Below are 18,418 nucleotides of genomic sequence, written 5' to 3' on the forward strand. Positions count from 1 at the left end.
CGGATATTATATCGTGCACTAGACTTAACCACCTGGGACTAGGTGTATCTTTACTTAAATATAAACAGTAGTGGAAAAAGAACCGTGCGGTGGTGAGCCAAAGTATGTGAATCTAACACCCTCCGATTACTCCGTCAAGTCGGTTCTGCACCACTCCTGCGGAGGCGGAATTGCTGTCATTGAAAAAAACTCCATAATTCACCGTCGCAACTACGCTTTTAGAACTTTCAGTTTTGACCACACATCGTTTGAACTTGTCCAAACTTCACTCAAATGGAACAAGTTTAGTATAACTTTTCTGCCTCAACCACCATCCTCCTAGTCGAAAAAATGAAAACAAGCTGACTGAATCTCACCTTTTTAAGCAGTTACCTAACCTCCTGGAATTGGTGGCAGCCTGATTATTCTTAGAGATTTCAACTTCACTTTGTTCTGGAAATCCATACACATGCAAACTCCTATACGCTATTCACATTCGCAACCGTAAACAGTCAGTTAGCTAACCCACCCATAAACGTGGCCACATTTTAGACTGGATTCTTCATTGACCTGATAATATTCCAACGTCTTCATTCATGTCTCACGAACTTGCATCAGATCACTTCTGCGTCAAATGCCAGTCCCATAACCCATCATCTCTGTTTGCTACTAAGAGAAACCTACGTAAGATAAATAGAACCCAACTAATACATGACATTAAAGCAAACCCAACTTCTTCATTTTGTTTTTTAATTTCATAGCGCTTGTTTTTGCAATCTTTTCGTTGTATATGTTTTTATTTATTGTCTAATACTGTAAGATACGGAATATTTTTATTTTTACTGACACGATTTGGTACCAATGGGCTTCCGTGGTAAGACGATTAGGTATTCTAAACATTAGGCGCTGTACTACGCCTACAACACTATTATTATTATTATTATTTTATAATTTTTAGTTTTATTTGTTTTTATTGACACCACTATTAAAACGACGTTCTTTTGCGTTCCACGATCCAGTAGCATGGAACGAATTGCCCATTGATCTTTGACGCAAGGGGCAAGGACACGGTAATCTCTCATTTAAGAGTGCTCGTAAAACTCATCTATTTCTACTAGTACAAGAACAGACTTAAAGACTAGTGTTTACTTCCTTACTTATTGTCAGCATAAGTAGATAGGTGTGATCTTGTTTTAAGAAGGGTTTGCACGTTAGATAGAAAGCTGTATAATAATCTGTAGTCTACTTTGTATTTGAGATAGTATTACATGCTTTTGTTTTTCATTGTTGTATATACACTGAATGAATATATTTGATTTTGACTACAAGTCTTAAGTTTTATCAATAAAGTACGGCGAAATCTCTGACAACATGAAATCATTTATATTACCGATAAGGTGATTTCATGTTGTCAGAGATTTCCCCCGTACTTTATTGATAAAACGCCAGACTCGTGTGTTTTGACTGAGATGCATATCTTTAACCTACAAACTGCATTATGGGAAAAGACACTAATATTAGGCTTTGAAAACTCGTGTCTGCCCTGAGGTGTAATACACGTGGACCTAATACAAGAGTGCTCATGCGCGCAATATTACGTTAACGGATGTAGGGGTTTCCCAAGCTGACGGTGTTTCCAACCTCAGCGCGTGGTGTGCATTGATTGGTCCACTTTGTCCAATCGTCTGCCTCCATCTGTCTCATCACGTGTACACATACACCGGCATATTCGTGGATTGAGAGAACATCGAGTTCACTGTGATACTCGGGACGAAACCATGAAGATGCTTTTGTGCATTTTAGCATTAACAGTGGGTGCTTTGGCCGACCCTAAAGTATATTTTGAAGAAGACTTTAGTGGTAAGTATTTTATTCTTGTGTTTTAAGTATTAAGCCGTGCCTTGCAACGTGACATTTTTCTGTCAAGATCTCCGAAGCTGGTACTGTGCATGATTGACCGTAACTTATTTTCTACGATTTTCTGATCCATTTTCCATACTCTTCATACGGACAGTTAAAAAAAAATTAGTATGACTATGTAGAGAAAAAGATTTTCCTGGTTTTGACGAACCATAACATACTAGTAAGGAATAGCTGCGGGTCGAGGGAGTGAACATGGATGGAAGGGTGGGTATCTCGTTATGTGTAAAGAAAATTTGTTGGGGACAGTCATTGCTCTTAAGTCGAGCTTAAATTTTGAAAGGTCATAAACGGACATAAAAAGCAACTTGTAGGGCTACCCTTCCTCTTGTTTTTCAGTCGGAATCACCCGTTATGGTAAATCTTCCGTACAGATAGGTTGTTGTGGATCATTTAAATTATCCCAAAATTGTTAGCATTATCCTAGTCTTACAATGTAAGACATAGCACATGTTGGTTTTGTTGTGACGCCCAAAACATAAATATCAGCTTTAAGGTCTTACCTATAGGACTAGTATTATCCGTTCTGTCCGTTAATTGTGCTGCCAAAGGACAGACTGTTGTCGTGACAGTGCAGTAGTGGTTCCTTGCTTAGATGAAAGGGAGTATTTAAAGTGAAAATCGGACTGAGAAAGCCAGATTTGTGTGTCCATTTATTTGTCTTGAGAAACAAGTTTCTTAATCAAATCCTGCAATAATAATGTATTCTAATTGTTGAAATTGTTTTCATTATCGTTTACAGATGGATGGAGGGACAGATGGGTAGACTCTACATTTAAAAAAGATGAACAGGGAAAATTTGAGATCTCTGCAGGAAAATTTTATGGTGATGCTGAAAAGGATAAAGGTAATACTTTAAACTTGCAGAATTTGCTTACATACCCATATATTATTGGTATTGTTTTTGCAGTATTGCAATATAGAATGTTCAAGTGAATACATTACTTTGCCAGTGCTCATATTTTTTTTATATCTTTCCCAGGGTCAGTTACTTTAAAACAATATTAAGGCCACGACTGCCATTTCTGTGTCTCAGAAAAGATCCACCTTTTTGGTTATGGTTTTTATAGTGTCATAAACAGTATTTTAAGCATGAAAAACACCCAGATCATTAAACTGTTTTTTTGCCTGTTAAAATACTTGAAACACTTGTCCTGATGTCAACCATTGTTCAGTTGCTTCAGTGATAGATATTTAAGACACAGGCCAAGGGCAAATCTTTTTTTTTTAAACTTGAAGTTCACCAGCACAGAAAGTCCATACTTTTTACTATTTTGACACTCCCCCTTTCCAGAAAATGATCATTTCCTTATGAGATGGTATTGGTCAATAAATGTTCACTTTCTGCTCATGAGGGGTCCAAAGCTGAGTCTTCAACAATTTCAGTTTCTGGATGCTCGGGTGGTTAATTCTAAATTGTCAAAACAGTAGCTTCAAGTTAATTCTTAGATATGATAGTGCTGTGGATATATTACAATTACAAAAACAAAACTTCATATATATGTACAATCAACTACTGCTTAATACTGATAACTGGCAATGCATTGCCAAGTCATTGTGGACAAGGGACAGCTTTTCTAATTAAATGCTAATGATAGGCAACCAATGAAATACAAAGAATAGAAATAGTACACTTCATTTGTATTTCAGTCATACTATTTTAATTTGTTCATGCAGAGATAGATTTGTTTACAATTAAACAGATGATTGTTGGTTAACCTAGTGTTAAGTTTACCAATGTCTTTTAAGAACTTGAAAATAAAAACAGAGCCTTCATTAGCGGGCTTTAGATTTCTTCTGGCAAACTGCTCAATACTTTAGAATTTTGTCAGATCCAATAGGCAACTCGCTTACAAGAGGGGTCTCGCATGTTGTAAACTGTGTGCAAAATTTGTTAATTTCTAACTGGACTGAAAAGATGTGATTAATCTTGGTATCTAGACCCCTTTCATTTTCCAGTGCATTTTACAAATTAGTAAATTGCATTAGTACAGAAAATTTTTGGACATAAGTAGCATAGTTTTTCTTCCCTAGATTTCATCAGAAAGTTTACTATTCTTTTTCAGGTTTAAGAACCTCTCAGGATGCCAGATTTTATGGAGCATCTGCCAAATTTGAATCCTTTTCAAATGAGGGGAAAACATTGGTAATCCAGTTCACTGTCAAACATGAACAGAATATTGACTGTGGTGGTGGTTACGTCAAAGTATACCCAAAAGATGTTGATCAAAAGAATCTTCATGGAGATTCGCCATACTACATCATGTTTGGTAGGTATATGTGATCCATATTGTACTTGTGCCAAGACTAAAAGCTCACAAGCTAAGATTGTTTCTGTAGGTCAAGATTTGAATTGGTCTTGATGCCTGTTTAGATTTTAATTTGCATATTTGTTTGTAATGTTTTGTATGTGAAATTAAGAATTCCTCATGAATTTGAATACAGCTGTTGTATCGAGATGCATAATAATTATCCCTTTAAACAAAGGCATGGGGTATATTAGTTTTGGAAGGTATTTCAGCTATATTAATGAAAATGCACTTGAAATCCATGCAAGTACTTCTGTTGAGTAAAAGTGGCAGATTGCTGCACCAGTGCAATAATGAATTTGTCTTGTATATTACAATGGTTCAGTTAGCCAGGGAGGTGTCAATATGCAGATCATTGGAAAATTGTTCCATATGTAGTTTGTTGATATTAGCCAAAGGTACATGCTTCTGATGCATGCCATTTCATTTGTTTTCTAAGCAGCAGTTGGTTGTGTATAATGGCACTTTTAAGCTGTTTGGAAAGTTGAGGCTTGTAATTGCCATTAGACAATGGTCCTTAAGCCTTTTGGAAAGATCTTGTATAGCTTTTGTAATTGCCATTATATAATTGTCTTTAAGACTTTAATGGCCTTGAAGACTGTTGGAGAGCTTGTTTTGTAAAGCTTATTATAAATGACTATATCTAATGACCCAAAAATCTCTTTAAAACTTAATTGGTAGACTTAAGGAGCAACCATGTAATTTTGGGGGAATTGTATTTCAGACAAGGAATTGTCTTTCAAATGAGGCATTTTTGTAACCTTAAGATATTTCGACTATTAAACTGGATTTCATAGGTTCTATTTTTCAACAGATTGGAAGGTTATATTTTTTAACGAATTGGATAGGAAAAATGTCTTCCCCTTGCTGCTGTATCATTTGATTAACCAGGAGTTTTAAGATTAGTTTGATGGGCTTCAGCTCTTGTGACACATCAAGTTATGCCAGGTATGTCTGGATCACCAAGCTGGAGACGGATTTAAGTTCACTTGAAAAACTACCATCAGAATGTTTTTGATACTTTTTAGTATACATTGGGATTAAAACTGAAACTTACTGTTGGTGAAGGAAATTGTCAACTTTAAGTTCATTACTAGACTTGCTCCCCAAGAGTTCTCCCAAAGGAAAGTTAATATCTCTTTAGTCACCTTTTGTTTGTCCATTCCCATTTATCGTACATTTTAAACATCTATTAGGGTTCATTTTTTATGGGGTCTCCGTCCTTCTTCCATTTTAAATCTCCACAGAGAAGACCCTTGCAACCAGTATAGCCCAGAATCATTACGCATTTCCTTATGAAATTTGGTGTGTGCATCTGAGTAGGACTGTACCGAATATTCTCTTCGTCCCCAAATAGTTTATTTAATGAGGTATTTGTATTCTGAAAAGTATGTTGGAGCCAAATACAAATAGTATAGTTAGGTCAAAAATTCTTGAACAGGTGACTCATTGTAATCAGAAAAGAGTACCTCAATTCGTAACGACAACCAATTGAACAAATTTCTGAATAAGCCTTGTATCATGAGGGATATTGATCCAGCGTCATGGTGGCAGACCAATGCTGACAGGTTTCCTTTGCTGTTCTTGTCCAATGTTATCTAGCAGAACCTCCAACAAGTATCGAAGCGAATTTATATTCAGTGCTTCCGGCAACACGTTGTCAGGTAACAGATGTCTACTGGCAGACATTGCTGAGCAGTAAATGTTGGACTGCATTTGAAAATTTGAATCTTTGCTATTCATTAGTTAACATATAAAGCATTATCAGACTGTTTAACTGTAGCACTCTGATATTTTGGTAATGCCTTAATCTGTTTGAACCTTCACATGTTCATTGTTAGTTACTTAAAATCTCATTAGACCTGCTGGAAACATTTTACTTTGGAGCATTCAGTTGTTTGTATTCAGCCATATAGTTGTGGATCTCTATTCATGTTTGGCCATATAATTTATTTGGTACTGCCCTACATCTGATACACAGATGGGTCTTTTATTGGTTTTGTCAACTTCAGTTTGGATAGTTGTGCCCCTTGTCAAATAAATTGTCTTCACATCAAAACTGAGTTTGGTAAGAACATCTCATAGACCTTGATGTGCTTTTTATGGGTTTTTGTCTCCTCCTCACAATTTTTGTTAACGTGTATGGCCCATGTTAGTAGACTTCATACAATTTCCTTGGCTGTTGCTTGTAGATAGCATAGCTAAAAATAACCATCCACCATATTCTGACATTGTTTTAACATTGGTGTTTCATAGATCTGAATGTTTATGCATTTTAGATTGTTTTATAGACCTAGAACTACATGTCACTCAAGTTTCATTTTTGCTCCAGTTCTGGCATTTCTCAGTTTAGTCTTTACATGGAAAAGTGCTGGTATTGAATGAGTTGAATTTAGGGCATTCCACATCATAAATGCTCATAATGTTGAGTAGTGGCCCTTAAATCTAAACAACACAAATTGCTCAATTCAAGCTCGAAAAGAGGACAGTGTAGGGTGGCATTTGCTTAAAGCTTGTATACATGCTGATAAGCTCCAATTAATAGTGTCTCAATGCAAATTTTAATAAACTTGTAAGATGTGATTAAATCTATTCAGTAGCGGGTATGACAAGCACTAATTTAGAGTCTAGATTTACTACCCTTACCCCCACATTACAGTAAGACCTAGAAAAGGTTATGATTGCAACATAATTGACTGGCTTCAAAAGGGATCATCTTATTAATCATGTTGGATTTTGATTATCTGATTACTCACAAGTTCGTTAACAACTAACTTACCTTTGATTTTTAGGTCCAGATATCTGTGGTCCAGGAACTAAAAAGGTACATGTCATTTTCAACTACAAAGGAAAGAACTTACTGACCAAGAAAGACATCAGGTGCAAGGTAAGCTTTATAGTTAGTCATGATAAGGTTGACAGAACTTGTAGCAAACTGTAAAGTATGAAGTTTGGCTTTATGCATAGGTATTCGTTTGTTCAAGTTTTCAAATTTGGTTATAAATCATAATTTACTACTAACCCTTGGTTTTAAGGAGCACAGACGCAAGATTGTTTGCAATGTGGTAAGCATGCTGGATTTGCAACCAAAGGGGTTTGGGTTTGAATGCTCAGGTCATATATTGTCCTTGGCAATTTAATGCCGCTACAGTAATTAATTGCCTTTGCACAAAATAACCCAATACACATGTTTTTGATTACACTGAGATAATGCGATGAAAAGAGATTATTCATTGGTGTATAAATGATTGACTTGAATCAAAATTCATTGGTACTACAACTTTGTACCCTCCTTCTAAAGACTGCTTAACGACACTTCACAAGGTTAACCAAAAAGTGGACCTGCAAATTAATAGATTCTTTACAAATTGTGCAATAATTTATACTCTTAAGATGAGACTTGATGCATATGTATTAACAGATTTCAAGGTGTCAGTCTGGCCTGGATAGATAGCTGGATGGATGCTGTTGTGAGATAGTATTAAACTATCAGCTGTCCCTTGAAAAATGATCTTACCTTTTCAGTTTATTAAATTTTCATTGTTCTCTTTTCTAGGATGATGTGTTCACACATTTGTACACCCTAATTGTCAGGCCAGACAACACATACGAAGTAAAGATTGACAACAAAAAAGTAGAGGGTGGCAACCTGGATGAAGATTGGGACTTCCTTCCACCAAAGAAAATCAAGGTTAGTTTTTGTCCAACTGTCAGCAGTTCTGATGAAAGTGCTAAATAGGTCACCACATTTAATGTACCATTTTAGTCAACATTGATGAAAATTGTTTTCAAAATGTGGCCGTTAAATTGCATAAATTGCTTGAAATATAAACTTGTTATGACTTTGTATTAGATAATTGACATTTTCATAATCTTTTGAAGCCAAAATCTGTTGTAAAAGTTGATGACTCGGCTAGAAAAATAGATGACAATTTAGCTGGTAGCCAGTTAATTGTGAGAAGCTGGATAGTAATCCAGGTGTGGGTGAAATCGTGTTATTAGTAGGTAAAGACTGTAAAAATCAGACAAAAGTATGTGGAGCATTTTGTTTTGCAACTGTTTGACATGCAATGTTAAAAAGCCAGAAAGTGAACTTGTACTTAAAACTTTGTACAGTTTTTTGCGCTTTATGGTTATTTAAAAAAAATGAAATTGGTTTACAGGACCCCAATGCCAAGAAGCCTGATGACTGGGATGAGCGTGAGAAGATTGATGATGTCAATGACAAAAAGCCAGAGGACTGGGATAAACCAGAGCACATTCCTGATCCAGATGCCAAGAAGCCAGACGATTGGGATGATGACATGGATGGTGAATGGGAACCACCTCAGATTGATAACCCAGAATACAAGGTGCTTCCTTTTCATGAATGAAGTATTGCTTGCCATTTTTGTAGAACTTATTTTAGGTCAAAAAAATGTTAACTATTGCATTGGTTTTAAAATGATGGTAGCGAGTTTTTTTCTTACACATTATATATTATAATGACTAGTATATATGATGTACTAAGTGCTTCAAAGTACTGTGCAAAACAGTCTTGATTAGATGCAGGGGAAAAAAAAAAAAATTTAGGGAATTTTTTGCCACGTGGAGGGGTGGTTTGGTGGGCAAAGTGAAATAGACAGTGGTATGTATTACTTATAAATTTCTTTTTTACAATGAAATAAAGTAAAACAATGTATACTAACATTTCTGGCGTTGTTAGATGATGGCTATTGTGAGCTTATTTGGCTCCACAACCATCAACAGTTGCTTGTTACCACACTGGAGGACATATTTTTGATCTGATTTTGAAAATTGGTGGGTCTTGAAGTTTGCTATAGTGTTTCATACATATTACTGAGGTGATATTGTATCCTGATTAGCAGAGTTTGTTAACAGCCTGAAAGACACATTTATGATCATGTGTGGAATAAAGGCTTAAATCATTGTGATCTCAAAAATGAGAAGGATACATACATATTTAGATTTAAGTGCTCAATATTGGATAGCTTGACTCCAGCTCTTCTAAGAATAGATTGGATGCCGCCCATATTCAGAATTCCCATTCATTGCTCAAAAAAAAGTTTTAGACACGGGCCCAGGAGCTTGGACTCCAATTTCCATATGCCCAAAATTTTCCTTTTTTTTAATATTTGTCACATGATGTTGCAATTGCTATAATTCAAAATATAAATTAAAGAGAGTTCAGTAGGGGGTTAGAGGGTAATGCAGTGTCAGAGCTCATAACTACTCACTAGAGACTGAATAGTCCTTGGGGTTTTCCGGGTTCTTCCTCCACCATTAATACTGGCCGCCATGTATAGCCTATCGTGCTGAAAAATGGCGTTAACCCCACAACAACAACAACTGAATAGTCCTTGTGTTCAAACTCCTCAGCTGGATTCTGAGTGAATCGTGGTCAAAACCAAGTTGATGTGTCGGTATATTAGCAGTATGTGCAATGAATTAATTGCACACCACCACCCTCTTTTTCTTTTGGTAAAACTCCCAACTTCTGATCTCATTGCTGATAGTTAATTGCTGCATAAATTGACTTAAGAATTGAATCATGCTTAAACACTTTTCTGACAATTTAAATGATGCTTTGCGTTTTATGTGCAGAAACGTCACCACTATTCACAAACTTGTCTATACTATATACGGCTTAAACATTCTCATTGACAATGATGTAACAGGTTTCTTCTCCTGCATGTATCTAGTATCTTTAACTATTTTGGGTTGTTAACATCTTGGTTGTATGTGGATTAGCAGAATGGACTCTCCCACTGCTGTCTTCAAACACGCATCACTAGCTATTGTCAGCCATTTATGTGAAATGGTGGATTATATAAGACCTGTTTTACTGTTTACAATTACTACATATAACAGGAATGTACTGACAGTGGTGGTTTTTTTACTTGTTTTTGAAGATTACAGAAAATTGTTTTCTTGAAATGCAGCAGTGTTGGGGTTTTGGGATTATGACAAAATCGTGTTTTAGCATAATGCACCATGTTAGTTTGATTATAATCCTCTTAATGTAGGACAGTGTTGATCTGATTTTAATCAGATTGTGCCGTTTTATGGTGTCAAAATACATTTCCACATTTCAGCACCAGGATCAAAAGTTTTCTCCGGCAGATTTGATTATTTTGTGTTGACAAGCCTGATAGACACATCTCAGAATATAGGATGGGCCCGATCTGAAATTAGAGGGGCACTGCAGTAAAAATGTTGTCAAATATACCCTGGAAGCCTCTTTGCAGCCTCATTTTGAAGTCCTTAAAATGGCTGTTGTATTGAGCTTTTCTGGTGGTTATGGAATGGGCTGTCCATTTATACAAGTTGGTTAATAGCTGCTTTTAAATTGTTCAGAGTATTGCCTTCAAACTCTATACACATGCAGGTGCACACGCGTGCATGCATTCATCCCAAGATCTAGTTTGTCCTAAAAGATGATGGCAGTCTAACCCCCATTGGGGCCAGGATGGTGTCTTGAAAATCTTTTTACTACTTCATGATGGAAGGTCAGATTGACATGGGGTCTTCTCCATAACACTTCCTGTGATGTTGTGTTGGCCTTAAATGAAGATGATCTTGCAGCCATCATGAACGTCTCGTTATCACTAATTCTAATAAAAGCAAAGTCCTATCAACATGTGTTTTCACCAGAAGAGACTGCTTAGTGTCTGATATTTAGTATATTCACCACAGCATCTATCTTGAATATCCTCTGGAATGGATAGTTGTACTTACAAGTTGTCACCCAAAGACTTATTATGGTATCTAGAAGGTCGTTCATGATATTGTACCAGTTTTAAATGCAATATATTCACTTTAATGCCATCTGTTATTGTTGCTTTTAACTGGAAGGGCATATTGATAGGGTTTTCACTAAAGACTTGTGATCCCCCCAAAAATTCCAGGTAATCTTGCATTCAGTATGACTGCCATAACCATATTGGTAATTTTATCTCTACTTCTCGAATTTTTGTATCAGTATGGGTTACACTAAGATCAGAATGGTTAAGTATCTTGTTGCTTAAGATTATAGGTTTCCACACTCCACAGCAAAAAAATGGGAAGAAATGGTCTTATGAATTCTTCTGTAAAATTCAGACAGTAGAGGGACTTTTGTTTGACCGTTGATTTTAATAGAGAGGGGGTGGGATGAATGGGAGTTGTATTTTTATTTACATGAGGAATTTCCTCACCATTCCTCTACTTAATTTCTTTTTCTCTTTTGATCTTGCATTTAACCAAATTAGACAACATGTTAATTTCTAATTTTTTTTTTCATTTTAGGGTGAGTGGAAACCCAAACAGGTTGATAACCCCAACTACAAAGGAAAATGGGTCCATCCAGAGATTGACAACCCTGATTATACCCCTGATGCATTTTTGTACAGATACAGCGATATTGGTGCTGTTGGATTTGATTTGTGGCAGGTCAGTCTATTTGTATTTACAGTAGTTTAGCTGTTTTATGCTCCCCATGAATATAGCAAGGACACATGGACACGTGTTGTCCATTTTCATCCATCCATATATCCAGTTAACCTTAGCTTTTAGGTCATGGAACCTTTGTATGTGAACTGAGGAAGTGTGACCAGGGAAAATATTGACTTTTTTGAGGAAATGTAGTTATATTGCAAAAATTTTAACACATATTTAGAAGATTTTAGGTTTTACCTTTATCATGTATTTTATGTACCTTTTATAGAAGTGAATTACCTTTATCTTTCATCTTTCAAGATGTACTATGTGTTGAATTGGAAGGCTTCAGTTTTGTTTTGTGTTGGGAGTTCATTATTTATATTTTTAAATTTACTTTTAATTGGCACCATGTAGCCCATATTGACTCGCTAAATCCTTCAGGACTCAACATTACTAATTTGGTCCCATAGTAATCCTATGCAAACACCATGATATTAAAAATGGAATAAAATTGAGTGCTCAGGATCAACATATTTATCAGTATAGAGAAAAGGATGAGAGCTGTGGCATTTTCTGGACCTACATGTTTAAAATGTGTGCTTTCAATTCCGCACCAGTCGGGTGCTAATTTCAGTAATGTGTTCCAAATTCAAGACTGTTGAAGGACTTAAAGTCCACCGATAAAACAATGTCAATTTTTTTCCAGTTGCAACTAGGATAAGCTCTCAAAAGGTTCTTTTTCCTAAAAAATAAAATAACTTGCATTATTAACCAGTCCTGGCTAGCCAAACCCATATATACTCTTATGTTCATCCATTTCCAGGCTGGTTCTCATTTTTCCATACAATTAGTACCATGTGTCCTGTAGAGTGTACTTCCTGTTAAGGCACTGTTCACAAGAATTGTCTGTACATAAGTGTGTGGCATTGTATCTTTAATAATTTTGATTCTAAATTGCCAATTCAGTTATTTTTAAAATCCATTATTTAAAGAGCATACATTATATAGAAAAATGCTAGAAATGGATGCATAAACATTTGGCACATGGGGGGGGGAGCTAATGTGCAACTTGTGTAGTATAAGTGCTATCGATTGAATTTAATTTTGTCTTCATTTCATGCAGGTGAAATCTGGAACCATTTTTGACAATGTCTTGGTAACAGATGATGAAAAGTATGCAGAACAGGTTGGAAATGACAAATGGGAAGTAACCAAGGTATGATTCACTGGTTGGTAAAAAGAAAAGGCAAATTAATTTCATGTTTCTTGGTGTCAGTTTAGTGCTTGGGGAAGGCCACTTGTCCTGACCGGATACAATTTGGCTGGGCAGAGTAAAACTGTCCTTGTCCTTGGGCCAAGTATTTCAGCATCATTTAACATTGGTAGGCATCAGTTGTAAATAACCACGGATCATTTGCTAGTTTGTTATTGGTCTACTGCAATGGAAACGACTTCTTTTTTATTGCTTTATTTTTCACGAGTACTGGATGTAAGCTTCATGCTAAAATTTGTAGTCTTTATGAACATGTGTTGCAGTTTCACTTAGCCCTCAATTTCTTGGTGTTGGCTTTTACAGCGATTTTCAGATGTCTGAGACTTTCCAGTAATTTAGGTTTCATTTTATTGGGGATAAAGTGTCCCTTTCAACAAGCCATCAAACATCTCTTTTTTTCTTCGTAAAAACAGAGACATTAATATTTTCATATGGTTGTGCAATCTTAGTAGTTTTAGGTCACTGGGTTTTTCAAGACTGAAACTATCGAAATATTGCCATGTTAAAGATCACACATTCTAGATGAGCATTTCAAGTCTTAACCGATTCCCATCAACTTTCAGACTGCAGAGAAAATGTCCAATTGGTCAGAATCTGGTTGGGGTTAATGTCCTGGATATGTTGAAATCCGCCAACGCCACATTTCATTCATGCCTCCTTGTAACTGTTGAGAATGGAGGCTTGACTAAAATGGATTATTTAATATAAGAAGTTGGTGGAAATTGAGACTGTTGTAGTTCTTTTTTCAAATGCAAATGCCTTGCAGTTTTCTTGCAAAAGTAATCATATTCTTGCATAAATATGCTGGTTTAATTTTTGGACTGGCAAGCTGCAGTCTGGGGAAAACAATGGTTTTCCAGATGAAAACTAAAAGAATGTTGACATTCTTTCTCATCTTGACCAGACTCTGAAAAACTGTTATGGTTAAAGCTGTACAGATTAATTGGCCATACTCATAATCGGGCTGATTATTGGAACAATTGGTATAATCGGTATTGGAAGAAATAATTGGTGCCGATGTAAACACATTCCAAGATATGAATTTAATCACAACATTCATCTTGACAAGGCTTTAATTTTAAATCAGAATTAAATAGTGGAAATTAAGGAATAAACATTTGATTTGGGGGTTAATTGAAATTCTTAAAAGTAAATACTTTTTAACACGCCTGCTGTAAACTACTGCTGATTGTCTGCTCACAACAAATTATCAATACCGTGCATGCACTCATCCCAATCACAGCAGCCAATGAGGCCTCCAGCATACACATTACAGAGATTGTCCTGGCTTTTAAAAAGTTGTTGCCAAAAAAATCGCCAATCTCAATATTTTGTTGCAAGTTTTCAAAAAACGTCGCCAGAATAAGTAGTGAATGTTTCCAAGACTATTAATGTAATAGGCAATGAAAATTGAATAAGATTGGATAGTTATTACTTTATTGACAACAAGCAAACAGCCATAATATTACAAAATAAATCATTACATGACGTTTTTGCACTACTTCCATGGTCTTTGCATTGCACATCACTGTTAGTGCATAGGTCTAACTTGTCACCTGACATAAATACATTATCAAATGTACAATATCTACTTTCCTACAGTCTCTTTTTTTTAATAGAAACATCAGGTATTAAGCAAATCTATATTATATTATATTGCCAAATAGTTTTGTAAGAAACCTTGTTTAGATAATGATATTTTAATGCTAAAACACTATGATCATACTTTGCAATGCAAGATAAGTGACGTATAATGCGACCGTCGATTTCACGCATTCAGGAATTAAATGCAACACCCCCCCCACCCCACCCCTGTTTTATTTTATGGCTAGCTGCAAAGTACATCTCCGTCAACCAGGAGTTCAGAAATTTATTTTTGCGTGCTTTGCTTGTTAGTGAATTGCTTTCCTAAATCCCAGGAATGATCACTGAATGCTGTAGATTTTTTCTCTACAAGCAAATTATGATCTCCATTCCCACCAATGAAACTTGCACAAGTCAACTTGACCTGGCGTTACTGTACCATATATGTAAGCATTGATTACCATCATTAAATTAAAAGAAGGAATGAAGAAACATATCACAGAGCATACGTGTCCCCCCAAAAAACTGATTCGGAATAAATGTTATTTAGTGAAGTTTTATTTGCATATAAGAGTTAACAATAAGAAATGAGGTGGGATATAAAATGTGGGAAATAGTTATCACATGTATGGTAGCTTGAGACCACATTTGAATTGTTAACATAAATCCCCACCCATTTTAGGCATTGTTAGTTGTAACAAAAATAGGGCATGGATTACTTGTCAATCAAATGCTAGTGCTTTCACTAAATGTAGAACATGTGGTTTCTTGAAATAATGGGTCTCATAATCGGTATCGGCAATTTTAATTGGTTAGATGTGGTGTCAGCACAATCGGCAGAAAGTGACATCGGTACAGCTTTAGTTATGGCCCATTGAGAAGGGAAATTATGACACCTACATTGCTGAAATGGGAATGCAAATACCATGAAGAAATACACGGTTGTGTGTGCAGCTGCAGTTTCTCAAATTGCAAACCTTGTTTCTCGTGTTTTTCTAATGCAGCATTTATTATGTTTAGTTTGGACCACTTGCATCAGGTACCTATGGTTCTTTAGATGAAGTCTTGGCTCAACCAGTGTGGGTATGTGAAAAAGCTTGCCAGCATCTTGTTGGTCAATATTTCTTCCTAGGGTTTTCCTTCACCAAATGTAGTAGCCACCATGTATAGCCTACAATATGCTGAAAAATGACATTCAACCCTACAAAACTGAACTCCTATTTTGTAGGTAATGATACATGCACATTTCAGTGCACAAACATGTACCTACTTAAGGCAGTGAAATGAGGCAGGACATGTACAACTCCATTAATAGGTACATTGCAGTCCTTTAAATTCAGTTGTAGGTCAGAGTATGCTATTGCATGGTTGATGAACATTTTTATAAATTGTCTTTTTGTTGGATTTATTACTGTATATCTTGATGCAAGTGGTAATTCTGACTTGTTTGTTGCTGCTGCAGGATGGTGAGAAAAAGATGAAGGATGATCAGGATGAGGAGGAAAGGAAAAAGAGAGAGGAAGAGGAAAAGAAGAAGAAAGAGGAAGGTGAGTAGAACTTGCAGTATGCAGCTGAAGATAGTTCTAACCTTTTTTGTGAATTGAGTGGATTCATTGTATTGGCAAAATAAAATCTGAGACATTATTTTTGGCAATGCGTAGCTTTAATATGACTCTTGACATTCATAAATTATTGAATGTGTAGTGGTCTCACAATGAACTGTTTTATGCACACATTTGACAGTAATAGATTGTTAAATGTCTAGTGGCCTGTTTGCAAATGTTGTATGCATTTACTCGTGCAAATTTAAAAGATCGTGTTCATCCTTACACCTTGATGAAATTTGTGCATGCTTCCATTTGACATCATTCATTCATGAATAATTACTTTTTCTTGAAAGGTTTGTGAATGTTTGTTCAAATTGCATGAATTTAATCTTTTCAAAAAATTTTCAGTTACATTGGTTAGCAAAAGTCTCCAGCTGATTTATTCTTAAGGAATTTTAAGATTTCTCAATTTATTCATTGCATTTCCTACTATGCAAACAGTGATGGAATGGTGGATAAACAAATGTAAATACATTGCCAACAAACATGGGCAAAATTGTCAATAAATGAGATTTAACCTCGGCGTGGTAGTGATGCACGTGTTTGAAAGTATGTCTAATGTGAACACAGTGAAGTGTCATTAATTAGGCTGTTCCCATCTTGATAGCTGTAATCTCCCTTAGTATCAATATAATTATGATTAACACTGACAGTATTTATGGAATTCAAATTGTGAATTTCAACAAGAAACTTGTAAAAACCAGACATTGCAGCTTCAATGTAACAAGTTGTTTTTACATATTAAAACATTGAGAGAAAATCTAAATTTGCTTGGATACAGTGACCTTTAGTCCAGTTGCAGCTATGAAGTTATATGATTTGATATAAATTGTTTCTGTTTTCAGAAAAAGATAAGGACAAGGATGATGATGAGGAGGAGGAGGAAGAGGAAGAAGAAAAGGAGGAAAAAGAAGAAAAGGAAGAAAAAGAGGTAAGAGCTTTTAAAAAATATATGCCTAGATACTACTGAAATATGGAGCAGTATTTTTCATGTAAATTTAACGAGTGACGTTAAATATATGCTTCTTAACAGAATGTATGATTATTTGAAGTAATGTGCAAGGTCTTCAGGAGAACAGGTGACTGTATGGAATAAAATGCATGCTTTTCAACAGAATATAGAATTGCATGGATTAAATTGTATGCTCCTCAACAGGAAGTAGGATTATGAAGTTACAGTGTATGGTCCTAACCGATTGAATGTGTGGAGTAAAATGTATGCTTCTAAACAGAATGTATCAATGGTGGGGTACAATGTATGCCCCTAAACATTGTATCCATGTGGAGTAAAATATCTGCTCCTAAATGGATTGCATGATTGTGCAGACATTTTATGTATATAATGTGGTGATTTTGTTTATGTATTTTGCATTCATTTTGACCTCAGTTTTTTTTTTTTACTGGCTGAAATATAAAAATTACAATCTCTTTTTTCAGGAGGAACATGACCATGAGCATGATCACGATGAATTATAATCTGCCTGGCGTAGTCAATTCACCTCATTTGAATGTGTGGCAGTGTATTGGTGAAATTGTGGATCCTTTTCTCATTTTTCATACTGTATGTTTGAATGGTCAAAGTGAAATGTGTGATGGCTGTTGCATGTGTCCTTTATGAATAAGTTAATTCAGAGTTGTTTATATACTTGTTTTTGTGTGATGAGGAAATCATTAAGTCAATTTGTACACAAGATAGTGTAAAGATAATAATGCAAAAATGGCAACTATTCAGACTTACTTAGCAGCCCTGTAGCTTAAGAAAGAAGTACTTGTTATTTATTTTTTGCATTCTTTTAAGTTTTTAACCATCAAAATTTGTATCTTGACCAAGCTTTATGCTTAAAACTTTTTTAAAATTTTTCCAAGCTGAGTGAATCTGAATGATGCTAACTATTTGGGAGATGTCATTTCCTATTATGGTCAAAAATTGATAATAAAACCTCAAACTGACATTGTGTTTGCTTTTTTATATAAAACTTCCCTCTTTTGAAAAAACTTGTTTTTCCAGTTACTTGGTATGCATGTAAGTCTTTAAAACCTGGCACCTTTAAATGGTATTGGTGCTGTAGTTTAAGAGATCAATGTTTGAAGACCAAAGAATATACCTCAAACAAATAGATGCAGCATCCCTCAGAGACAGTCGAGGTCCATGGCTGAAAGGTTGAGGTAAAATGCGTCATTGTTACCCAATTGTGTCTGGGCTTAAAACTCATTTACAGGAGATGTATCTGATAGAACTATCTTGCTGTTTGTTATTACTGCTGAGTGTATGATTTATGTTGTATATCTTGGTTAGGTTCCTGACGCAAAGGTCAAAATCATAGGAA

The 18,418-nt window shown here is 35.5% G+C and overlaps 1 protein-coding gene across 1 annotated transcript; it reads left to right on the forward strand.

Annotated features, from left to right (window-relative positions):
- The first annotated feature begins 1,681 nt into the window (after window positions 1–1,681).
- Window positions 1,682–18,041, forward strand: LOC149807104 (calreticulin-like). The gene is made up of 11 exons (XM_089962060.1): window positions 1,682–1,839; window positions 2,642–2,746; window positions 3,966–4,169; window positions 7,001–7,095; window positions 7,765–7,899; window positions 8,372–8,560; window positions 11,496–11,639; window positions 12,751–12,843; window positions 15,947–16,031; window positions 16,937–17,022; window positions 17,529–18,041. The coding sequence occupies exons 1-11, from the start codon at window positions 1,758–1,760 to the stop codon at window positions 17,565–17,567; spliced, it is 1,257 nt and encodes a 418-aa protein (XP_089818186.1). The 5' UTR covers window positions 1,682–1,757; the 3' UTR covers window positions 17,568–18,041.
- The last annotated feature ends 377 nt before the right edge of the window (window positions 18,042–18,418 follow it).

Source organism: Sinohyriopsis cumingii, chromosome 1 (genome assembly GCF_028554795.1).
Source record: "Sinohyriopsis cumingii isolate HCF-2022 chromosome 1, ASM2855479v2, whole genome shotgun sequence".
Classification (NCBI taxonomy): Eukaryota; Metazoa; Mollusca; class Bivalvia; order Unionida; family Unionidae; genus Sinohyriopsis; species Sinohyriopsis cumingii.

Bases quoted from the DNA above. Each gene is read 5' to 3' on its own strand.
- LOC149807104 (XM_089962060.1), top strand. From the start codon at position 1,758: ATGAAGATGCTTTTGTGCATTTTAGCATTAACAGTGGGTGCTTTGGCC. The intron at 2,747-3,965 runs GTAATACTTTAA...ATTCTTTTTCAG, and splicing joins TGATGCTGAAAAGGATAAAG to GTTTAAGAACCTCTCAGGAT. The intron at 8,561-11,495 runs GTGCTTCCTTTT...TTTTCATTTTAG, and splicing joins TTGATAACCCAGAATACAAG to GGTGAGTGGAAACCCAAACA.